Genomic DNA, 17,715 nt, shown 5'->3' on the forward strand with positions numbered 1-17,715 from the left:
TGAATTTATTCAAGGCTGAGTGAGATAGATTATTGATATATAGAAGAGTCAAGGGTAAATATAATCAGAAAATTCTGGAGAAACTCACATGTCTGGCAACTTGTTTTGAGAGAGAATCAGAGTTAACGTTTCAAGTTTAGTGTGATGCTTCTTCAGAACAGAAAGAAGGTGGAATGTGTGTTTTTTATGAAATTGACAGAAAGAGTGGAGAGCAAGTGGAACAGATTGTGTGTGTACAGTGCAAGCAAAAACAAAAGCAGCGATAATAATGGCAAATGAGAGATAGATATGTAAAATAAGTATAAATGCTGGATGTGAAAATGACCAAATGCGTCCGTTCTGTTGACAGCAGGGCCAATAAACACAATAAGGTGGGGATATAAGAAAGAATGAGCGCAGAAGTCATACACTGAAGTTTTAGAACACATTATGGAGCCCTCGAAGATGTACAGTACTCAGACTGAAAAATTAGGTACTGTACATCTAGCTTACATTGAGCTTCATTGGAGCAGTGTTGCAGACCAAGAATGGAAATGTCAACATGAGAGCAAGATTATTGAAATGGAAACCAACTGGAAGGTCAACATTATTTTCATAGACAGAGTGGAGAATGTTCTAGAAGCTGTCACTGAGTCTTCATTTGGTCTCATAGTGATAGGGTAGACTACCTCATAATAATTCCCAAAGGGAAATACTTCGTGTTTGAGTGGGAAATTGTTCTAACTGAAAGATATCAAGCTGATTTTCTGTATTTCAATATTGTTATGATGTATGTTTGTTTGAGAAAAGCAATATAACTTGATGTGTTTAAATGAACGATAGCATTGGTTTCCCAAGCCAATGTTATATCTGATAAGCGTTATTAAAGTCTCTTGGATTTCAAATACAAATATTGTTAGCTGTTTTGGAAGCATAATAAGTAAGAAGACTAGATCTTTCTTTATGGAATACAATCTTGACATTTTATGTGAAAGAGCGTTGAGTAATAAATGTTTTCCAAGATATTATGATGGACGGCGGATTAACAATAGTGCTGAGAGTTGGCATGGCCACTTGATGCGATTTGAAGGAAAATGTTATCCTCCCAACAAAGAAGATTCAGAACATTGTCAGATTGAAAGGAAATTGAAATGCACTGATAAGATATACAAAAAAGCAATCATAAATCACATTGCTGGTGGTCAATATTGTGGGATTAGAGACACATAATTTAGAAAATTAAAGGTGTGAGTTCCAGCTACATGTAAGTGGGTTTATATGAAGATAAGTAATGGAGGTTTCCCATCCGTCGCTTTCCCTTTTAAAAGCACCTACAATAATCAAGTGGGGAAAAAAAAATCCTTTTCTCAGCCTCATTCTTACAGACTACCATCCTATTTATAAAGTTCTTTTCCATTCGAGGTACTTGAATTTAGCCTGTCACATTTTTTCTAAACTGCCCTGCTACTCCATGTTTCAGTCTGTCTGATTTGATTTTGGCCCACGGGAATAAAATAACCGAGTGCTAAATCACAAATGATATTCAAGCAGTTTCTTCTAAGCATATTCATAATTCGGACGTTCGTAAATAACGGAGTTGTCATTTGACCATGATACATTATTCTGTCTCAACTGTCTGATCTTCTTGGCAGACTTTCACACAGCGTACCACATCATGGCACTCCATCACCCCTCTCCGTGATTCAGCCAATTGGGATTGCAAAGGAACATAGGAACAGGTTTAGGCCATTCAGCCCTTCGAGCATGCCCCACCATTCAATAAGGATATGGCTGATCTGTGACTTAATTCCATGTGGCGGCCTTGAGCACATATCCGTTGATACCCTTGCTTAACAAAAATTTGTCTATCCCAGATTTAAATTCAACAATTGAATTAGATTCGATCGCCATTTGAAGAAGACATTTACAAACTTCCACTTCTCGTTGTACACAGAAGTGCTTTCTGATATCGCTCGTGAATGTTCTGGCCTTACTTCTTTGGCTTTACCCCCTGCTTTTGAATGTTGAACTAGTGGAAGTCGTTTACCTTTATATACCCTGTCGCTTCATAATATCCTGACCACCTCAATGAGATTATCCCATAACGTTCTAAATTCTAGAGAATAAAGGCCTAATTTGTCTAACTTAACTGATGCCCAGGTATCATCCTTGCAAACCTGCGTTAAATTCCCTCCAGAGCCAAAGCTTCCCTCCTAAGGTGTAGTGCCCAGACGTGCTCACTATTTTCTAAGTAATGTCCAATTAGAGTTTTGTATAATTTCAGCATAACATATGCATCCCTATACTCCTGCCCTTTAGAATTGAATTCGAGTATTCCATTATCCTTCTTGATTATTTTCTGCACGTGTTCCGGGCATTTGAAAGAACCGTGCACCTGAACCTGCATATCACACAGGACATCCACTCCATTTAACTTTGCGCTTTCTGTAAAAATCGTTTTGCGATCCGAACATGATAACCTTACACTGCTTATATTAAAATCTATCTGCCATGGCTTTGCCGATTCACCCAATCTATCAAAATCCTGTTGCGATTTTATGCTGTCGTCAATATTGTCTACAATGCTGCCCACTTTTTTGTGTCAGATATTTGAATATTTGACTTTTATTGCATTATCCAAGTCGTTAATGAATATTGTGTATAATTGAAGCCCCAACTCAGATCCTACGATACATCACATGCCACATATTACTAACTGAGCACTTACCCATTATTCCAACACTCCATTTCCCACCACTCAAACAATTTCCTATGCATATCAGTAATTACTCCTCAATTCTGTCGGCTTGTTGAGTAAGATTTTTTCAAACGCCTTCTGGAGGTACATGTAAACAACATCTCCCTATTTTAACTCAACTCTTATCTATCCAATAACTTTTTTTGACGTATCTCATCTCTGCGCACCTAAATGGGACAGCATTCCCAGATACGGAGTCAGTTGGACTTTCTATATTGAAGACACCCAGCTTCTAGCTCATTTGCATAGTCACTTTGTCCGAAAAACAGAACAAAATGGGACTTTTTTTTCTCATTAAAACAAATCGATGTTCCAAAGAGGTTCTTGCCATAAACACACCCATCACTGCCACAGGAGGAAGGTATTTGGTGTCTGAGCTGAGTTTGCAGTAACAAGTTTGAGAGAACGCTGCACACTTCATCATGAACAGACGTTCGGGTTCCAACAGCAACGAACGCTAATTGTGGCTGGAAATGGCATCGAAATTTGAAGGAAATGTCCTGACGCCTATTTCCGGAAATTTCTAATTGCCAGAAACGGCTCCATGGAAGCTCTCCCTTCTGGTCATCTGGACCTGTAGCCATCAGCCCCTGTAGCCAGCTACCATCAAAACCTGCAATCAACGTTTACCCTCTAAATTCTATAGGTTCTATTGATTCTCCATCCTTCCATTATTATTAAATTTACCTTAACCGAAATTCTGGCGTCTGCGACACTGCGGTACATTGCATCTTTGTATAGTCACCAAACAGAATAAAGTTGCAAAGAAAATGGTTGTGGAATACATTTATTAAAGCTAAAACAAAATGCACGTCACATACAAAATAGCATTTACAATAATTACGTTTCATTTTCGCTTGCAAAATGGTGGTCTTAAAAGCAATGCACAAATAATATATTGCAAGGAAAATACACGAATTTAATTCCAGAAAATAAACACGTATTTTCTGTTGTAATTAACACATCGAAGCAGTAACTTACAATTTCTCGAATCTCGGCGTCTGGTAGAAACAGTAGAGAGGATGGTTTACTTCGAGTATTCATTCATAACTTGATTTTGCTTATTTTAGAGTACGATTTTAATACAGTTTCTAAAAATGGAAATTGGCGAACTTAAACATGTTTTTCTCCTAACAAAACCAGGAAACTGTAAACCTTCAAACCAGTGAGCCTCTGACATATCAGTATAACAGTGCAAATTCTTTATTGATATATCCCAAAATACAACAATAAAATTAAGACTTAGTTAAAGTGCAGCACGAATGTGCAAAAATAATCAGTTCAATTGAGGCCACATAGAAGACTGATAAGTTCTGTCGTATTAATCAAGCCTGTTTGGGCTGTTTTTTCTCCCCTAAATCATTGTACAAGTCAAAACATCTACGAAGATCATGCTATACCACTAACGGTAAAATTCAACAAATTGCTATTTTGATGAAAAAAAGATGAATTATCAATAGGATCACCAAGAACTGAGAGTTCTACAAACGCATATAATTGTTCTTGGGTCGGTTTGAATACATCTTGGCAAGTTTATTTAATGATTAATCACACAGAACATTTCGATAAATTATTTAATTCCAATCTTACAACATTTTGATTCTTATAAATGTCCCTCTTAAAACGCTGAGAAGGTTGTAGTACTTCACAAAGAACATACCTCAATTTCTCAAGGAGAATGTTGCGTGGATAACAAAGCCGACCTTAACAACGAAACAAATCTCCAGGCAATTAACTTGAAAAAGAGCCACAGTTTGTTGAGAACAATACCGAAGGACCCCGATTTCTAGTGTTACTTTTTTTTTGCATCATCATCAATGATTCTTCTATGGAAGCTGTCCCCAAAGTAGGCTCCAATTGGTTTTATTTTCATCGACTTTCTGACTTTAATAAATGTCATGTTCTCCTAACGGATTGAGTTTGTAGCTTCTATCCATTAATAGGTCGGCTGGATGGTAAGCATGGAACGCATCTCATAATATTGTACGTGCGTTCAATTGCTTGATCGTGGTTCCAAATTGTCCACACCTTGCAGACTGACCTTGACTGACCGCTCCTGGGATACTGGCGTGTTATTATGCCATTATGGTCTGAATTGAATAAACATTTACAAATATTATGTTAATAGCATGAACACTATAATTATGAGAAACATATTATCTTTAAAATTAACATATTTTCTTCTCAACATTTTAATAGCATGAACACTATAATTATGAGAAACTTATCTTTAAAATGTTTACAATGATGTTTTCTTCTCAATCTCCAAGAAACACTACCGATTCAATACTACTATTGCGTAATCCACGAAATATTCCTCTAATACTTAAGTAATAATAACAATTAATTATCGAGAATTTTAATTGATGTGCTAAATATCCATCAACAATTTTGTTCTCACTAAACCAAAACTTACCTCCGACATCTTTAACAACCCAAGAAAGAAAAGCTTGCGTTAACTTAGCCTATAAATAATTTAGAACATTCAAAATATTCTACAGCCAAGTAAGTACATTTGAAGTGTGGTTACCATAATATTGCAGGTAATCCTATTACGATTTCTCACATGGCAGAGTCCGAGAAACAATGACATATATTGGTCGAGACGCTACATGGTATTCAAATGCTGTATGTTGATCAGTGATCTCTTACAGCCTCACAGAAAGACAAATATTACCCTTAAAGAAAATGAAGCTATTAATAAAGAAAAGCATAGAATATCTTGCTGAAGACTCCCAACAGGGTTTAACATAATTCAAGTCAAGATATTTGGCTGCTGACCAATCCAAACTAAGTAAAAGCAATATTACCTGAACTCTCAAATTTAAAGTACAATCCGAAGTATTCCATTAATAATTTAGATGCAAAATAAAATGGAATTGCATGCAAAGGTTTCATGGACTATTTCAACAGAAACCTTAGTTAATGAAGAAAATGCTATTTTAAACTATCTATCCGTTCAGTTCACTTGAACTTTGTGGGGAAAACATTGATGCTGTTTCTTGCTGTTTTGAAGTATGTACGCTCCACACATGGAGTTTGGTAAATTACGTTATGGAGCTGTAAGCACAGATGGTCATATGGATGTTGTGGCCATAATGGTGACGTGACTCAGAGAAGGCAGACCTGGATATTAAATACTCCATGATATAAAATGTTCAAGAAAGATAGAAGGTTCTGCTATATTGATAAAGGGCAATATTACAATGCTCCTCTTTGAGAGAAAGGATGTCCCAGAGAGGTGAAGGATGGAATTTACTTGACTATAATTAAGAAGCAATAAATGATACTCTTACATTCTTCAGTGTATAATGTAGATCATTAACTAAAGGAAAGATTGAGAGGAATAAATCTACAAGGAAATTCTAAAAAAGTACAAGCATTATGTAGTAATGATAATGAGGTGGTCAAATTATCCAATATAGAATGAGATAGTAATATTCTAAATGTTGATGAGATACAATAAGTACAAACATCCGTTGAGACAAATTATTACTTCAATATACTTCTCATCTAACAAGAAAGGAAATATTGTTCAAACTGGTTCTTGGAAATAACATTGACCAATGGGGCAAACAGGGAATATTTTTGATCACCAAGATTTAGGATGGTTATGGAAAAGGGCAATGAGCAATCTCTAGTAAGAAAAATTAATTAGGAAAAGAATATATTCAGAATGGTAGAAACGATCCCTTTGGACTTCTTTATCCTTTCACAGGATGTAGGCAAGATCAGCATTCATTGTCCACTGCAGATTGGCCATGAACTAAGTGATTTGCTGTGTCATTTCAGTGTGTAGTGAAGACTCAACCATGTTGCTTTGAACATGGCATCATATGTAGACTCAACAATGTAAGGATGGCAAAGCTCCTTCCCTGAAAGGTTTTAATAATACTTTTCGCATTCACCATTGCATTCACATCACTAAGGTTAGCTTAGATTTATTAACTGATTTCCAACTACTTTGATGGGGTTTGAAGCCTATGACTCTACAGCGTTAGCATAGGCCACATGATCTTTATAATCAGGATCTAAGAACAAAGAAAATTTACAGCCCAGGAACAGGCCCTTCGGCCCTCCAAGCCTGAGCCGATCCAAACCTACTGTCTAAACCTGTCGGTCAATTCGTAAGCATTTGTATCCCTCTGCTCCCCACCTACTCTTGCATCTGTCCAGATGCATCTTAAATGAATCTACTGTGCCTGCCTCTACCACCTCTGCTAGCAATGTATCCCAAATGCCCACCCCCCTCTGTGTGAAGTACTTACCGTGTGTATCCCCCTTAAACTTTCCACCTCTCACTTTGAAAGCATGACCTCTCGTTATTGAATCCTTCACCCTAGGAAAAAGCATGTCTCTATCCATCCTGTCTATACCCCTCATGATTTTGTAAACCTCAATCAGGTCTCCCCTCAATCTCCTTTTTTATAGTGAAAATAAACCTAACCTACTCAATCTGTCGTCATAGCTAGCACCTTCCATACCAGGCAATATCCTCATAAACTTTCTCTGCACCATCTCCAAAGCGTCCACATCCTTTTGGTAATGTGGCAACCAGAACTGTACACAGTATTCTAAATGCGGCCGAACCAATGTCTTGTACAATTTTAACATGACTTGCCAGCTCTCATACTTAATACCCCATCCAATGAAGGCAAGCATACTATATGCCGTCTCGACCACTCTATCCACCTGTGCAGCAACCTTCAGGGTACAATGGACCAATGTATAACAAACTTGGATAAAACATGGATTCAGTTCCTGCTGTAGTATTGCAGCATGTTCTGAGCATTGCACTTTCAGAAGGATATGAAGACTTTAGAAAGGGAGCAAAAGATATGAGAATGGCTCCAGAAATTAGGAACTTAGGAATTTATGAACTTAGGAACTAGTTTAAACAAGTCAGCCCCTCAAGCCAGTTCTGCCATCCAAATAATATAAAGCTGATCTATGGCCTAACCCATATCCTTGTTAACAAAAAAAATGCTATCTCAGGTTTAAAATTAATAACTGATCTAGCATCAACTGTTGTTTGTGAAGACAGTTCCAAATGTCTACCACACCTTGTCCGTATCTTTCCAAAATGGTCTGGTCTTTACTCTTTACACTATGTTTCCTAATTCTAGAATCTGAGGCCAATGGAAATAATTCATCTTTACCTGCCCTGTCTTTTCCTGCTGTTATGTTGAAGACTTTCATCAGATCACTCCTTAACCTTCCAAATTCTGGTGAAAAGGGACCTAATTTGCACAATTTCTTTTTATGACAACCATGAAGTCCAGGAATCATTCTTCTACACCTATGTTATACTCCCTCTCAGGCCAATATATCCTTCCCAAGGTATGTTGCCCAGATATGCTCATAGTACTCCAAATCGTTCACAATGGTCCTCAGTTACGTCAATAGATTAAAGAAAATGAATCTTAGAGAAAGGAAAATTGAGATCACAAGAGCTTTTAGTATTCTACTTTCTGGGCAGATTAGTTGGGTATGAAGTGTTTCACCTGGTGGATTCATTGGGATGCGGAGGTCATTGGCTTAAGCTGGTTGGAAATAGAAACAATAGTGCCATCAGGAAAAATACTTTTGTACAGAGGCTGGTTGGGATTTGAATGCAATCTGAATGAGACACTGTTGGAGGCAGATTCATCTGTGACTTTCAATAGAAATTCAAATATTACCTGAAGTCATAAAAATTGCAGATGAAAAGGTAGTCAGTAGGTGAATTGCTCCATCAGAGAGTCAACACCAACACAACTGATTCAATATCTGCTTGTGCTGTAAACATTATCAGTGCTAGAATGGTCCAGTTAAAAACAATCCAGAGAATATGGATGACTTTCTCTTCAGCAAACATTATTGTTCATGAGGAATGTAAGAATAATAATTCTTCTGCTGAGGTCTTTAGCAACATCTGCTGTTGGCTATTTTAATAAATAATGGTTTAAACATTTGCTCACAATATTACAACATGTTCCAGGAAAATAGAGCAGAGGTGAACAAGGTGTCAAGCAGAGGAACTTTCACACAAGGTCTTTTTCCATGAACTGGGAGACTTACATTCTTCTACAGTTTAGCTGATCTGGCCTGCTTGACACAAGGGTCATGGGTTAGGAAGAGAAAATGTAATGATAATTTCAGGCACTTGTTGATCACCAGATGATTTTTAAAAAGAGGAACAAAATAGAGGGAAAAGAGAAAGAAAGAGTTAAAATGTACTTCTGTATGGCTGAATTCAGCAGTCTGCAAAGGTGGAGTCGAAAACGATTTCTCGATTTCCTATTTAACTGGGGTGTTCCCTGAGGTGCAAATTTGGGCGTAATTTAAATTTGTGAAGGATCTTCTATTTGGAATTGTGTTTAGACCTCTAGTTGTTTTTGTCATTTATTCATTCCACTCTATCTGTTTTCAAAATCCTTTACTGTCTTCAGATTCTAACTATTCCATCACCCTCCAGAAATCCTAATCAGGAAGGCATTTGTCCTTGAATGTTTTGCCAACATATGCTCAACTACTTTATCCTGGTTTAAAAATGTTAGTTTACTTCAGCATTGACCTTTTTCCATAGCATGTCCCAAAGCATGCAACCTCTTGTTCCTGTGTTATTTTTCTGCTGTCAGCTCACATAGAAGCACATTTATTTTGACCCCACAAATAAGTCAATGAGCAGCCTTTGTTGAGAATATAATAAGGTCCAGATTCTCATTCCACATTGTGAAGTGCAAATTACAAAGCAATCTCGATCTCAACATGTCAGGCATTGACTTAAGGGGAGAGGAGAAAGTTTTAATAAAGACCTGAGAGGTAGCTTTTTCACACAGAAGGTGGTGTGTGTATGGATTGAATTTCAAGAGGAAGTGGTGAGGCGGGTACAATTAAAACATTTAAAAGGCATCTGGATGGGTATACAAATAGGAAGGGTTAGTAGGGATGTAGGCCAAATGCTAGCAAATGGGACTAGGTCAGTTTGGGATGTTTGGCCAGAATGGATGAATTGGATGGAAGGATCTGTTTCTCTGCTTTGTGACTCTGTAACTCTATCCCAAAAAGCTCTATTACAACTAATCATGAAACTTCACCATTCTACTCAAGTGGTAAACAAATAAATGAACCAACTTATGATAGTCACAACTTGAACTGAATTCATGAAAATATATATTATAACATTTATACAATTGTAAAAATATTTATTTTGAATATAGATACCATTAGCCTTTATCTGAAAATTATACTGGCATTTTGCTCATAATGCAAAAAAAACCATCTGACCAATAGAAAGAATGACTGGATTACTGTGTTTCTCTAACTTTTGATACACGTAATCAATTTTTTTTGTTGAAGAGAAGTTCTTAGAGAACTCATGAAAAATGAAAGCATGAAAATCTATAATTTGTCTTTTTTTTTAAATCTCACAAATGATTTGTGCTTTCTGATCTCAATCTTACAGCATGCAGGCATTTATGTTACCATGACAATAAACATATAAGGCTTTCATTCCACAACATACCTTCTTCAAAAGGCATTCTTAGAACTTTTAGATTCAAATCTCAAAAATTCAGATATTTGATTCTGCTTTTGTATCAATTTGATTAAAAATGTTATTCTTGGAGCAAATTCATTTTCCCCTCAATATTCAGTTACATTGTGTGTGGATTTTCAGAGGAAGTCTTAGACCATTCTGTGGGAACTGGAAGAACATTTTTCTACATTCTAGTTCCTTTGAGTAGTATCTGTGATGGCTTGTTGGTTAATACTCCATGGGTTGCCAATTAAAATTGTCTTTAGAACCACCCTGAGGTTTCGTGAGTCATCTATGTTGTGTTAGACCTTTTATTTGGTCAGATAAGAGTGAGATTCATTCAGATAAGACTTAAAAAGCAAGGGGTATGACAGCATTATGGGTTGCTATTTGGATAATGACACCAAAATAGGATAGAAAGGGAGTGAGTATACAAACATAGAAAAAAAGCAATAAATTGGCTCAAAAGCAAAAAAAATGCAAAAGGTGAAATTAGTTGCTCTTTACTTGAATATTTCTGGTATTTGGAGCAAAACAAATGAATTAATAATACAAATAAAGGTTAATGGTTATGATCTTATAGCAATTACCAAGTCACAGTTATAAGGAGATCATATCTGGGAACTAATTTTTTCATGGTTTTGTGATTTTCAGAAAGGACAGGCAGAAGGGAAATGGTGGTGGGATCTCATTGTTGGCAAAGGATGAATAAATATAATATCAAGAAATGATCTTGTATGAGAAGACCTAGAAACCATGTGGGTGGAGGTAAGAAATAAAAAGGAAAAGAAGACACAGTAGAAACATGGTAAAGGCCCCATCACAGTAGGTACATCTGATGAGCCAGGGAATAAATCAGGAGATAATGATGGAGTGAAACAAAGGCACTGCAACAATCATGAGTGACTTCAATCTTCATATGAATTGCAACTCAGATTGACAGTATATGTGGAAGAATTCATACAGTGCATTTAGAACAGTTTCCTGGAACAATATGTTGTGAATCCAACCAATGATCAGGCTATTCTGGATCTGGTGATGTGTAATGAAGCAGATTTAATAAATGCTGTCAGAATAAAAGAATCCTTAGGAAACAATGACTATATCTACTATATAGTAGAATTTAGTATTCAGTTCGGGAAGGAGAAGCTTACATTAAGATTAAATGCGCTAAGATTAAATAAGATCATTTATGGAGGAATGAGGGCAGAGCTGATTAGAGTGAACAGGGAAAAGAATTTAGCAGTAAAAGTAGTTGAGGATCAATAGCAGACATTTATGAAAATAGTTCATGGTTCACAACATAGGAGGAAGAAGGATTCTAGGAGGGGGTTAAGCCAACCACACTTAATTAAGGAAGTTGTGGATAGCATAATATTGAAAGAGAAAAGGAGACAATTTAACAAAGATTAGCAGTAAGCCAGATGATTGGGAATTTTTTCAAAAACATCAAAAAACACCCAATAAGTAATAAAGAGGCAGAGGATCAACTTTGACAGTAAACTTGCAGGTAATATTAAGACAGACAGCAAGCATATAATTAAATATCTAAAAAGGAAGACAGAAGGCAGGGCAAATATTGGCCCCTTAGAGATGAAGTCTGAGCAAAACATAAGCGGAAACAGGAAATGGCAGTGAAATGGAATAAATGCTTTGTATCAGTCTTCAGAATAAAAGACACAAAGAGCATTGCAAAATTAATAAATAATTAAGGGGAACAGGAAAAAAAATAAATACAATAACAGTTACTAGGGGATAAAAAGTGCTAGGGAAACCAATGAGACAAAAGACTGTTAGTCACTTGGATCTAATGGAATATATCCTATGATATTTTTTCAAAAAGTCACTGCTGGCTGTGCTGGTCATACTCTTCCAAGAAACCTTAGATTCTGGAACATCCAAGAGACTTGGAAAACTGCCAATGTAACACCTTATTTAAAAAGGGAAGGTTTCAAAACAAACACTACAGGCTATGTAGCTAGCCTCCAATTTGGGGATAAAATTAGATTTTATTATAAAGGATGCAACAGTAGAGCATTTAGAACTACATAATATGATCAAGCAGAGTCAGCATGGCATTGTGAAGGGGAAATCCTGCCTAACAAATCTACCAAAAAACTTTGAGGATATAGAAAGGGTGAGCAACCGATGTAATGTATTTTTCAGAAGACATTTGATAAGCTACCTAAAATCATGGATGATTATCTAGGGTTAATAAAGTCTATACATAATGAATGAGTGGACTTGAGCAGGATGGAGATTTCACATCTAATGGTAGAATTGTACAACAGAGATGGAAACCACCATTGTGTCCACAGGGCTTGCTGTAATAGCTACTCCACTAGTCCCACTCCCTTTCTATCACCCAAGAAGACCACAAATTACCTAATTCTTATATTACAGTCTTTTTTAAATCTAATGCCACCATACCTTGCAGGCAATCATTTCTAGATACTACCACTGCCAGTGTAAGTACATTATCTTTAACAGCAATGAGAGGAACAGACATCAGCTGTGAAAGCCAAGGCTGCAGTAGTGCCGATGAAGATAAACCAGCTAATAAAAAGTATTTAAAATGTTGCTTTACCCACGTGAAAATGCTCAAATGTTCAATTGCATTTGAGGTGTTGCACAATTGATTTCCTTAAAAACACTCACCAGCTTAAACACTCCTATGCATTGAAAAGGACACTCAAATTCTCCTACATTCTAAGCTTTTCTTTAGTGCTGTTGAAAGCCTGCTAATTCTTTAATTTTTTATATAAACCATAAAAAGAAATCCCAAAACAAATACAAAAATCTTTTTTTTTTCTTTAGATTCACTCTGGTTGTATTGCCAGTTACTCAAATGGTGCCCTCTGTTCTTTGGCCCCTTGACAAATTGAAACTGTATCTCTATGGTTATACTCAAGATTTTGAACACTTCTATAAAATCTCCTCCCAACCTCTTCTTTAAGGAGCTAAGCTCCAGCATCTCCAATCTATCAGTATAAGTATACTCTCTCATTGTCAGAAACATTCTGATCAATCTTTCCTGCATGCCCTATGATGCCTTCATATCCTACCTAAAGTGTGGTGCCAACACTGGACAATTCAGACGAAACCAGTGTTTTATATAGGAATGAACCATATCATCTTCATATTTATTTTCTATGCCTCAGTTTTAAAAACCCTTGCAACCTGTATACCTCCAAATATAACTGACATTTTGTGGATGCTGGACATCTGAAATAAAAACAGAAAGTGCTGGAGAAACTCACCAGAACACCAAAGCACTGAAGAAGCTCAATACCATTCAAGGCATAGCAACTTGCTTGATTGGCACTCGAGCCCTATTTTCAAAGTTCACTATGTTCAACGTCAACATACAGTGGCAGCGGTGTATACTATCAACAGGATGAACTGCAGAAACTCTTCAAGTATCCTAAGTGTCCAAACCAAAATCCTCTACCAGCTAGAATGATAAGAGCAATAGATCCACTGAAGAAACACCATCCACAATTTATCACCATTCAGATCTAGAACTATATATAACCACTCCCCCCTCACTGTTCTGTATCAAAATCCTAGAAACGCATTATCTAACAGAAATGTATAACATGTCAGCCCCAGTGCATTGTTTCAAGAAGGTGGCTCACTTAAACCTTTCAAAAGCAGTTCCTTTACCTAGCCCACACCCCAGGCCCTGTCACCTACTTTAGCAGCTCTTCTTTCTCCCTGGCTTACCAGTATCTATCCTTTTTTGTTTTAATTGTCTGTCTGGGCTCTGTCTCCATCTACTACTTCTATATTTTCTGCCCTCCATCCCCACCCAACTCCCTGTATTATGCATATATACCACTTTTTCCCTAGTTACCATCAGTTCTGAAGAAGGGCCACTGGACCTGAAATGTCAATTCTGCTTTCACTCCACAGATGCTGCACGACCTGCTGAGTTTCTTCACCAATTCCTGACTTTGTTGGCATGGGCAAGAACTGTCTCCATTCAAGCATAAATAAAAGAAACAAGACTGCATGGCAGACATTTCCTCCAATTAACTGTCAGAAAAACCCAAGTCATTGGTTTGAACATTTGCGATAATTTCCATTATCTGACAACTGCCTTATACTGAAAGATTGTTTGTATTCTTGCTATTGCATTGTAAAAACCACTTCTTAATTTTGAACAGTAAACTGAAAAATGGGAAAAGTTATTGCATAAAAACCAGGCATTATGGAAGATCTATTAGTGTTTTAAAAATCACTTACTAATTTTTGATAAGGACATGAGGTTGTGGATATACTGATACAGAACTCATAGAGAAAAAAATATTTTGAGTTTAGAAAGGTATCATATGTTTGGGCAAGCATGCTGGGCCAAAGAGCCTGTTCATGTGCTCTACTGTTCTTTGAAAGCATTTATTCCATTCCCTGGCAGCTGCCTGAAACTGAACCAGATTGTTTACAACTCTAGTGTCGTATCTGACTCTAAAATGGTCTTTGAACCATATAGCTATGCCATCACTGAAATGCCTACTTCCACTTCTATAACATCATCCGATTCTTCCCACGTTTCAGCTCACCTACTGAGAAACCCCTCATTTCTGCCTTTGTTATTTTTAGACTTTACTATTCCAACATGTCCCTGCCTAGCCTCTTAAATTCTTTCCTACGTAAAACTAAAGTCATTAAAACTTTGCTACTTATATCCTTACTCACACAAATTCATTTTGATCAATGAACTCTACATTTGCTGATCTGAACTATTTTGTGTGGGAGCAATACCTCAATTCAGAAATTCCATTTTTTTCTTCAAAATTTTTCATTAAATTATTAGAAAGATCCACACACATCTAATTCTGGCCTATCAAAACTTTCAGTTTTAAACTGGGAACAACTCACAACCATGCATTCACCTTCCTTTGCTCTAACCTTTAGAATTTCATCCTTAATCTTCACCAAATTTCTTTCCTTCTTTAAGACACTTCTTGAATCTAACTTCATTGAGTGAATCTTTGCCTGAAAAACCCAATCTCAATTTATTTGACTCTGTCACATATTGCTTATTCCTTGACATTCTGTTCCATTAAACATGGTATATAAGTACGAGTTGTTATTAAAGTGGAATAAGAATAACAGCTTTTTAACAGGTCTGCAGTAAATGCTAACACTTGAGAACTGTCTCAACTTTTCAAAAAAATTGAATCAAGTTGGCTGGTGAAGAAAGGAAGTGAATTTGCAAAGTATATAAAACAAATGAGATATCTAGATTTATTAATACATAGCAGAATTATGCTATAACTGCAATGGACATAAAGGTAAATGAGGCCATGGATGATTATCATAGTTCTTGAATATAAAGGTTTTCATGATGGTTGCCCGAGGACAAATCCACACGAACAGAGTTAGGAAATAAAAGGAAAGCTACTATATCTGGTGTGCATTAGAAGCACCAAACAGTGAAAATAAGATAACAAGGAAAATGGTGAGACAGTGCAAAGGAAAAAATAATAGCAGGATATAAATTTTGGATGATAATTATCTCAAGATAAAATTTAATAAAGACAATATTTCTAAGCTGAAATTCAAATAGTTATCTAATTTTCTTTTAAAAGTCTTTAACAGCGCCTGTGGCAAAGTGTCTGTTGGTAAAATTAATTTTGGGTCACTGAAGGTACAATGGTTAACCTGCCAACCCATTTTACATTCCATGTTTTTTTTTGATAAAATTGAATTGAATTAGCTTCTTTATAGCATGTATTCAAATACGTACAGTGAAAAGTTTACATTCGCTGCATTACAGTACCTAAGTTTATATAGTTAAGATCTAATTCTTAGGAAACAAAAAAAAAAATTAGAGAAGGAAATAAATAATAATGCAGCATTATAGGTCATAGAAATAAATTAGAGAAAAAAACAAAGGAGTAAAAAGTTCAGAATATCACTGACTTTGAGAAGAAGGACTAATGGGCTGCTAATTGGTAATCATCCACATGGCTCTAGTATATCCGACCAATTTTTAACACCGAATGGAGACATTTCTTCTAATATTTCTTTTCAACTTTGAAATAACAACCAGATTGCAGAACTCATTGCAATCAAAATATTTTTGCAGTCCTCTTTATCATACTCTTTCTAACTTCTTTGTAACTTTGGAAACTGCAGTTTTCAATGGCTGGCATCATTATGGTAAATTGGCATGGTACAATTCCTTTGGGATTACAGCCAAGATGTTAAAGTGATGCTAAAAACAACTATTTAAGTCATTCCAAAAAGATCTGTCATAATTTCTATACTCTGGCCATCTATGCCACTATTTAGAGAACATTGTTTCAACTCCTTACCTACACAGGTTGACTTCCACGGAATGGTTAATTTAAACTTGGAAATCTCTCCATCTATCTGCACCCTCAATGTCTTTTCCACATCCTGCAATGTCTTTGCATGAATTTTTCACTCCTATCGCTGGTCTTCTTACCATAAATATTTTAACAAATGATTACATTGCATGTGTATGGTTTGCACAGACCCCAAAAGATAAAGATTCTAACACTTCTCCAATACACATAATATTCAAATGAAAATGCTGAATATACTCAGTATGCTAGACAGCATCTGTGCAGAGGGAAATAAAGTTAGCATGCAGAATTTACCATGGCTGCTTCAGGTCCCAAATATCAGGACTTAATAGAGGTCCAGAACCTGCACTTACCAGTTGCAAGACTAAAACAACGTACTTCAGGGATGTGACCTTACAACTGCTCTCTTGGATTCAACTTCTTCTGAGTGGGGCAATGAACCTATGATGCTGTCAACCAGCTGGGAGTCTCAGCATCCTCACCGGGAGAGGTGGACTCAGCTGGTGCAGGTCACGGATTTGCAGAAGTGAACACAAACAGCACAAGAATGAAAGGGTAGCACTCCATCAGGTTGATAGAGTATCCCCACAATTAGTGCCTGCCTTGCCCACAGTCATTACAATGGACCATAGAGACTTTGGCTCTGAAAACCTTCAGACATGGAGCCTGAGGATGTTACATCAACTGAGCTGGTGGCCTCCTCACATGGACTGTCAGTAGCAAAATGCCAGTAATACCATAATGTTGGTGCAATTGCAGCCATCAATGAGAAGGCAGCTGGCCTGATTCTCGGTTTATCCCAAGAAGGTTTCCAAGCTATGGGAGTGCATCAGGGGATTATGCTGAAGCAGCTTTCCCCAACTTTCTTGACTCAACTTCCTCCTATTCCAGTGCAACAGGAATTCAGCCTAACATTTTGGAGCAACCAATCATCAGAAATATTAACTTGTTTCACTCTTCACAGATGCTCTCACAATGAGGATTTCCAAACTTTGTTTCAGATTTCCTCAGCATTTTCCTTTTGCATCAACTAATATGGTCATTGACTATCCTATTGGTTAAAACTTGTTGCACTATCTTCTGCCCTTTTTCTTTTCTAAAGTGAATAGATTCAAGAGTTC

General features: G+C 36.6%; 1 protein-coding gene across 1 annotated transcript in view; it reads right to left on the reverse strand.

Annotated features, from left to right (window-relative positions):
- Window positions 1-3,516: 3,516 nt before the first annotated feature.
- LOC122556429 (protocadherin-10) overlaps window positions 3,517-17,715 on the reverse strand; it is a 235,972-nt gene continuing 221,773 nt past the window's right edge. The window contains exon 2 of the mRNA XM_043703067.2: window positions 3,517-4,827. Coding sequence (XP_043559002.1) covers window positions 4,813-4,827 — 15 coding nt within the window. The 3' untranslated portion in view covers window positions 3,517-4,812. The remainder of the gene's footprint in view (window positions 4,828-17,715) is intronic.

This window comes from Chiloscyllium plagiosum, unplaced genomic scaffold, assembly GCF_037043375.1.
Source record: "Chiloscyllium plagiosum isolate Xiang-an unplaced genomic scaffold, Cpla_swu_hap1 HiC_scaffold_16, whole genome shotgun sequence".
In the NCBI taxonomy this organism is placed as follows: Eukaryota; Metazoa; Chordata; class Chondrichthyes; order Orectolobiformes; family Hemiscylliidae; genus Chiloscyllium; species Chiloscyllium plagiosum.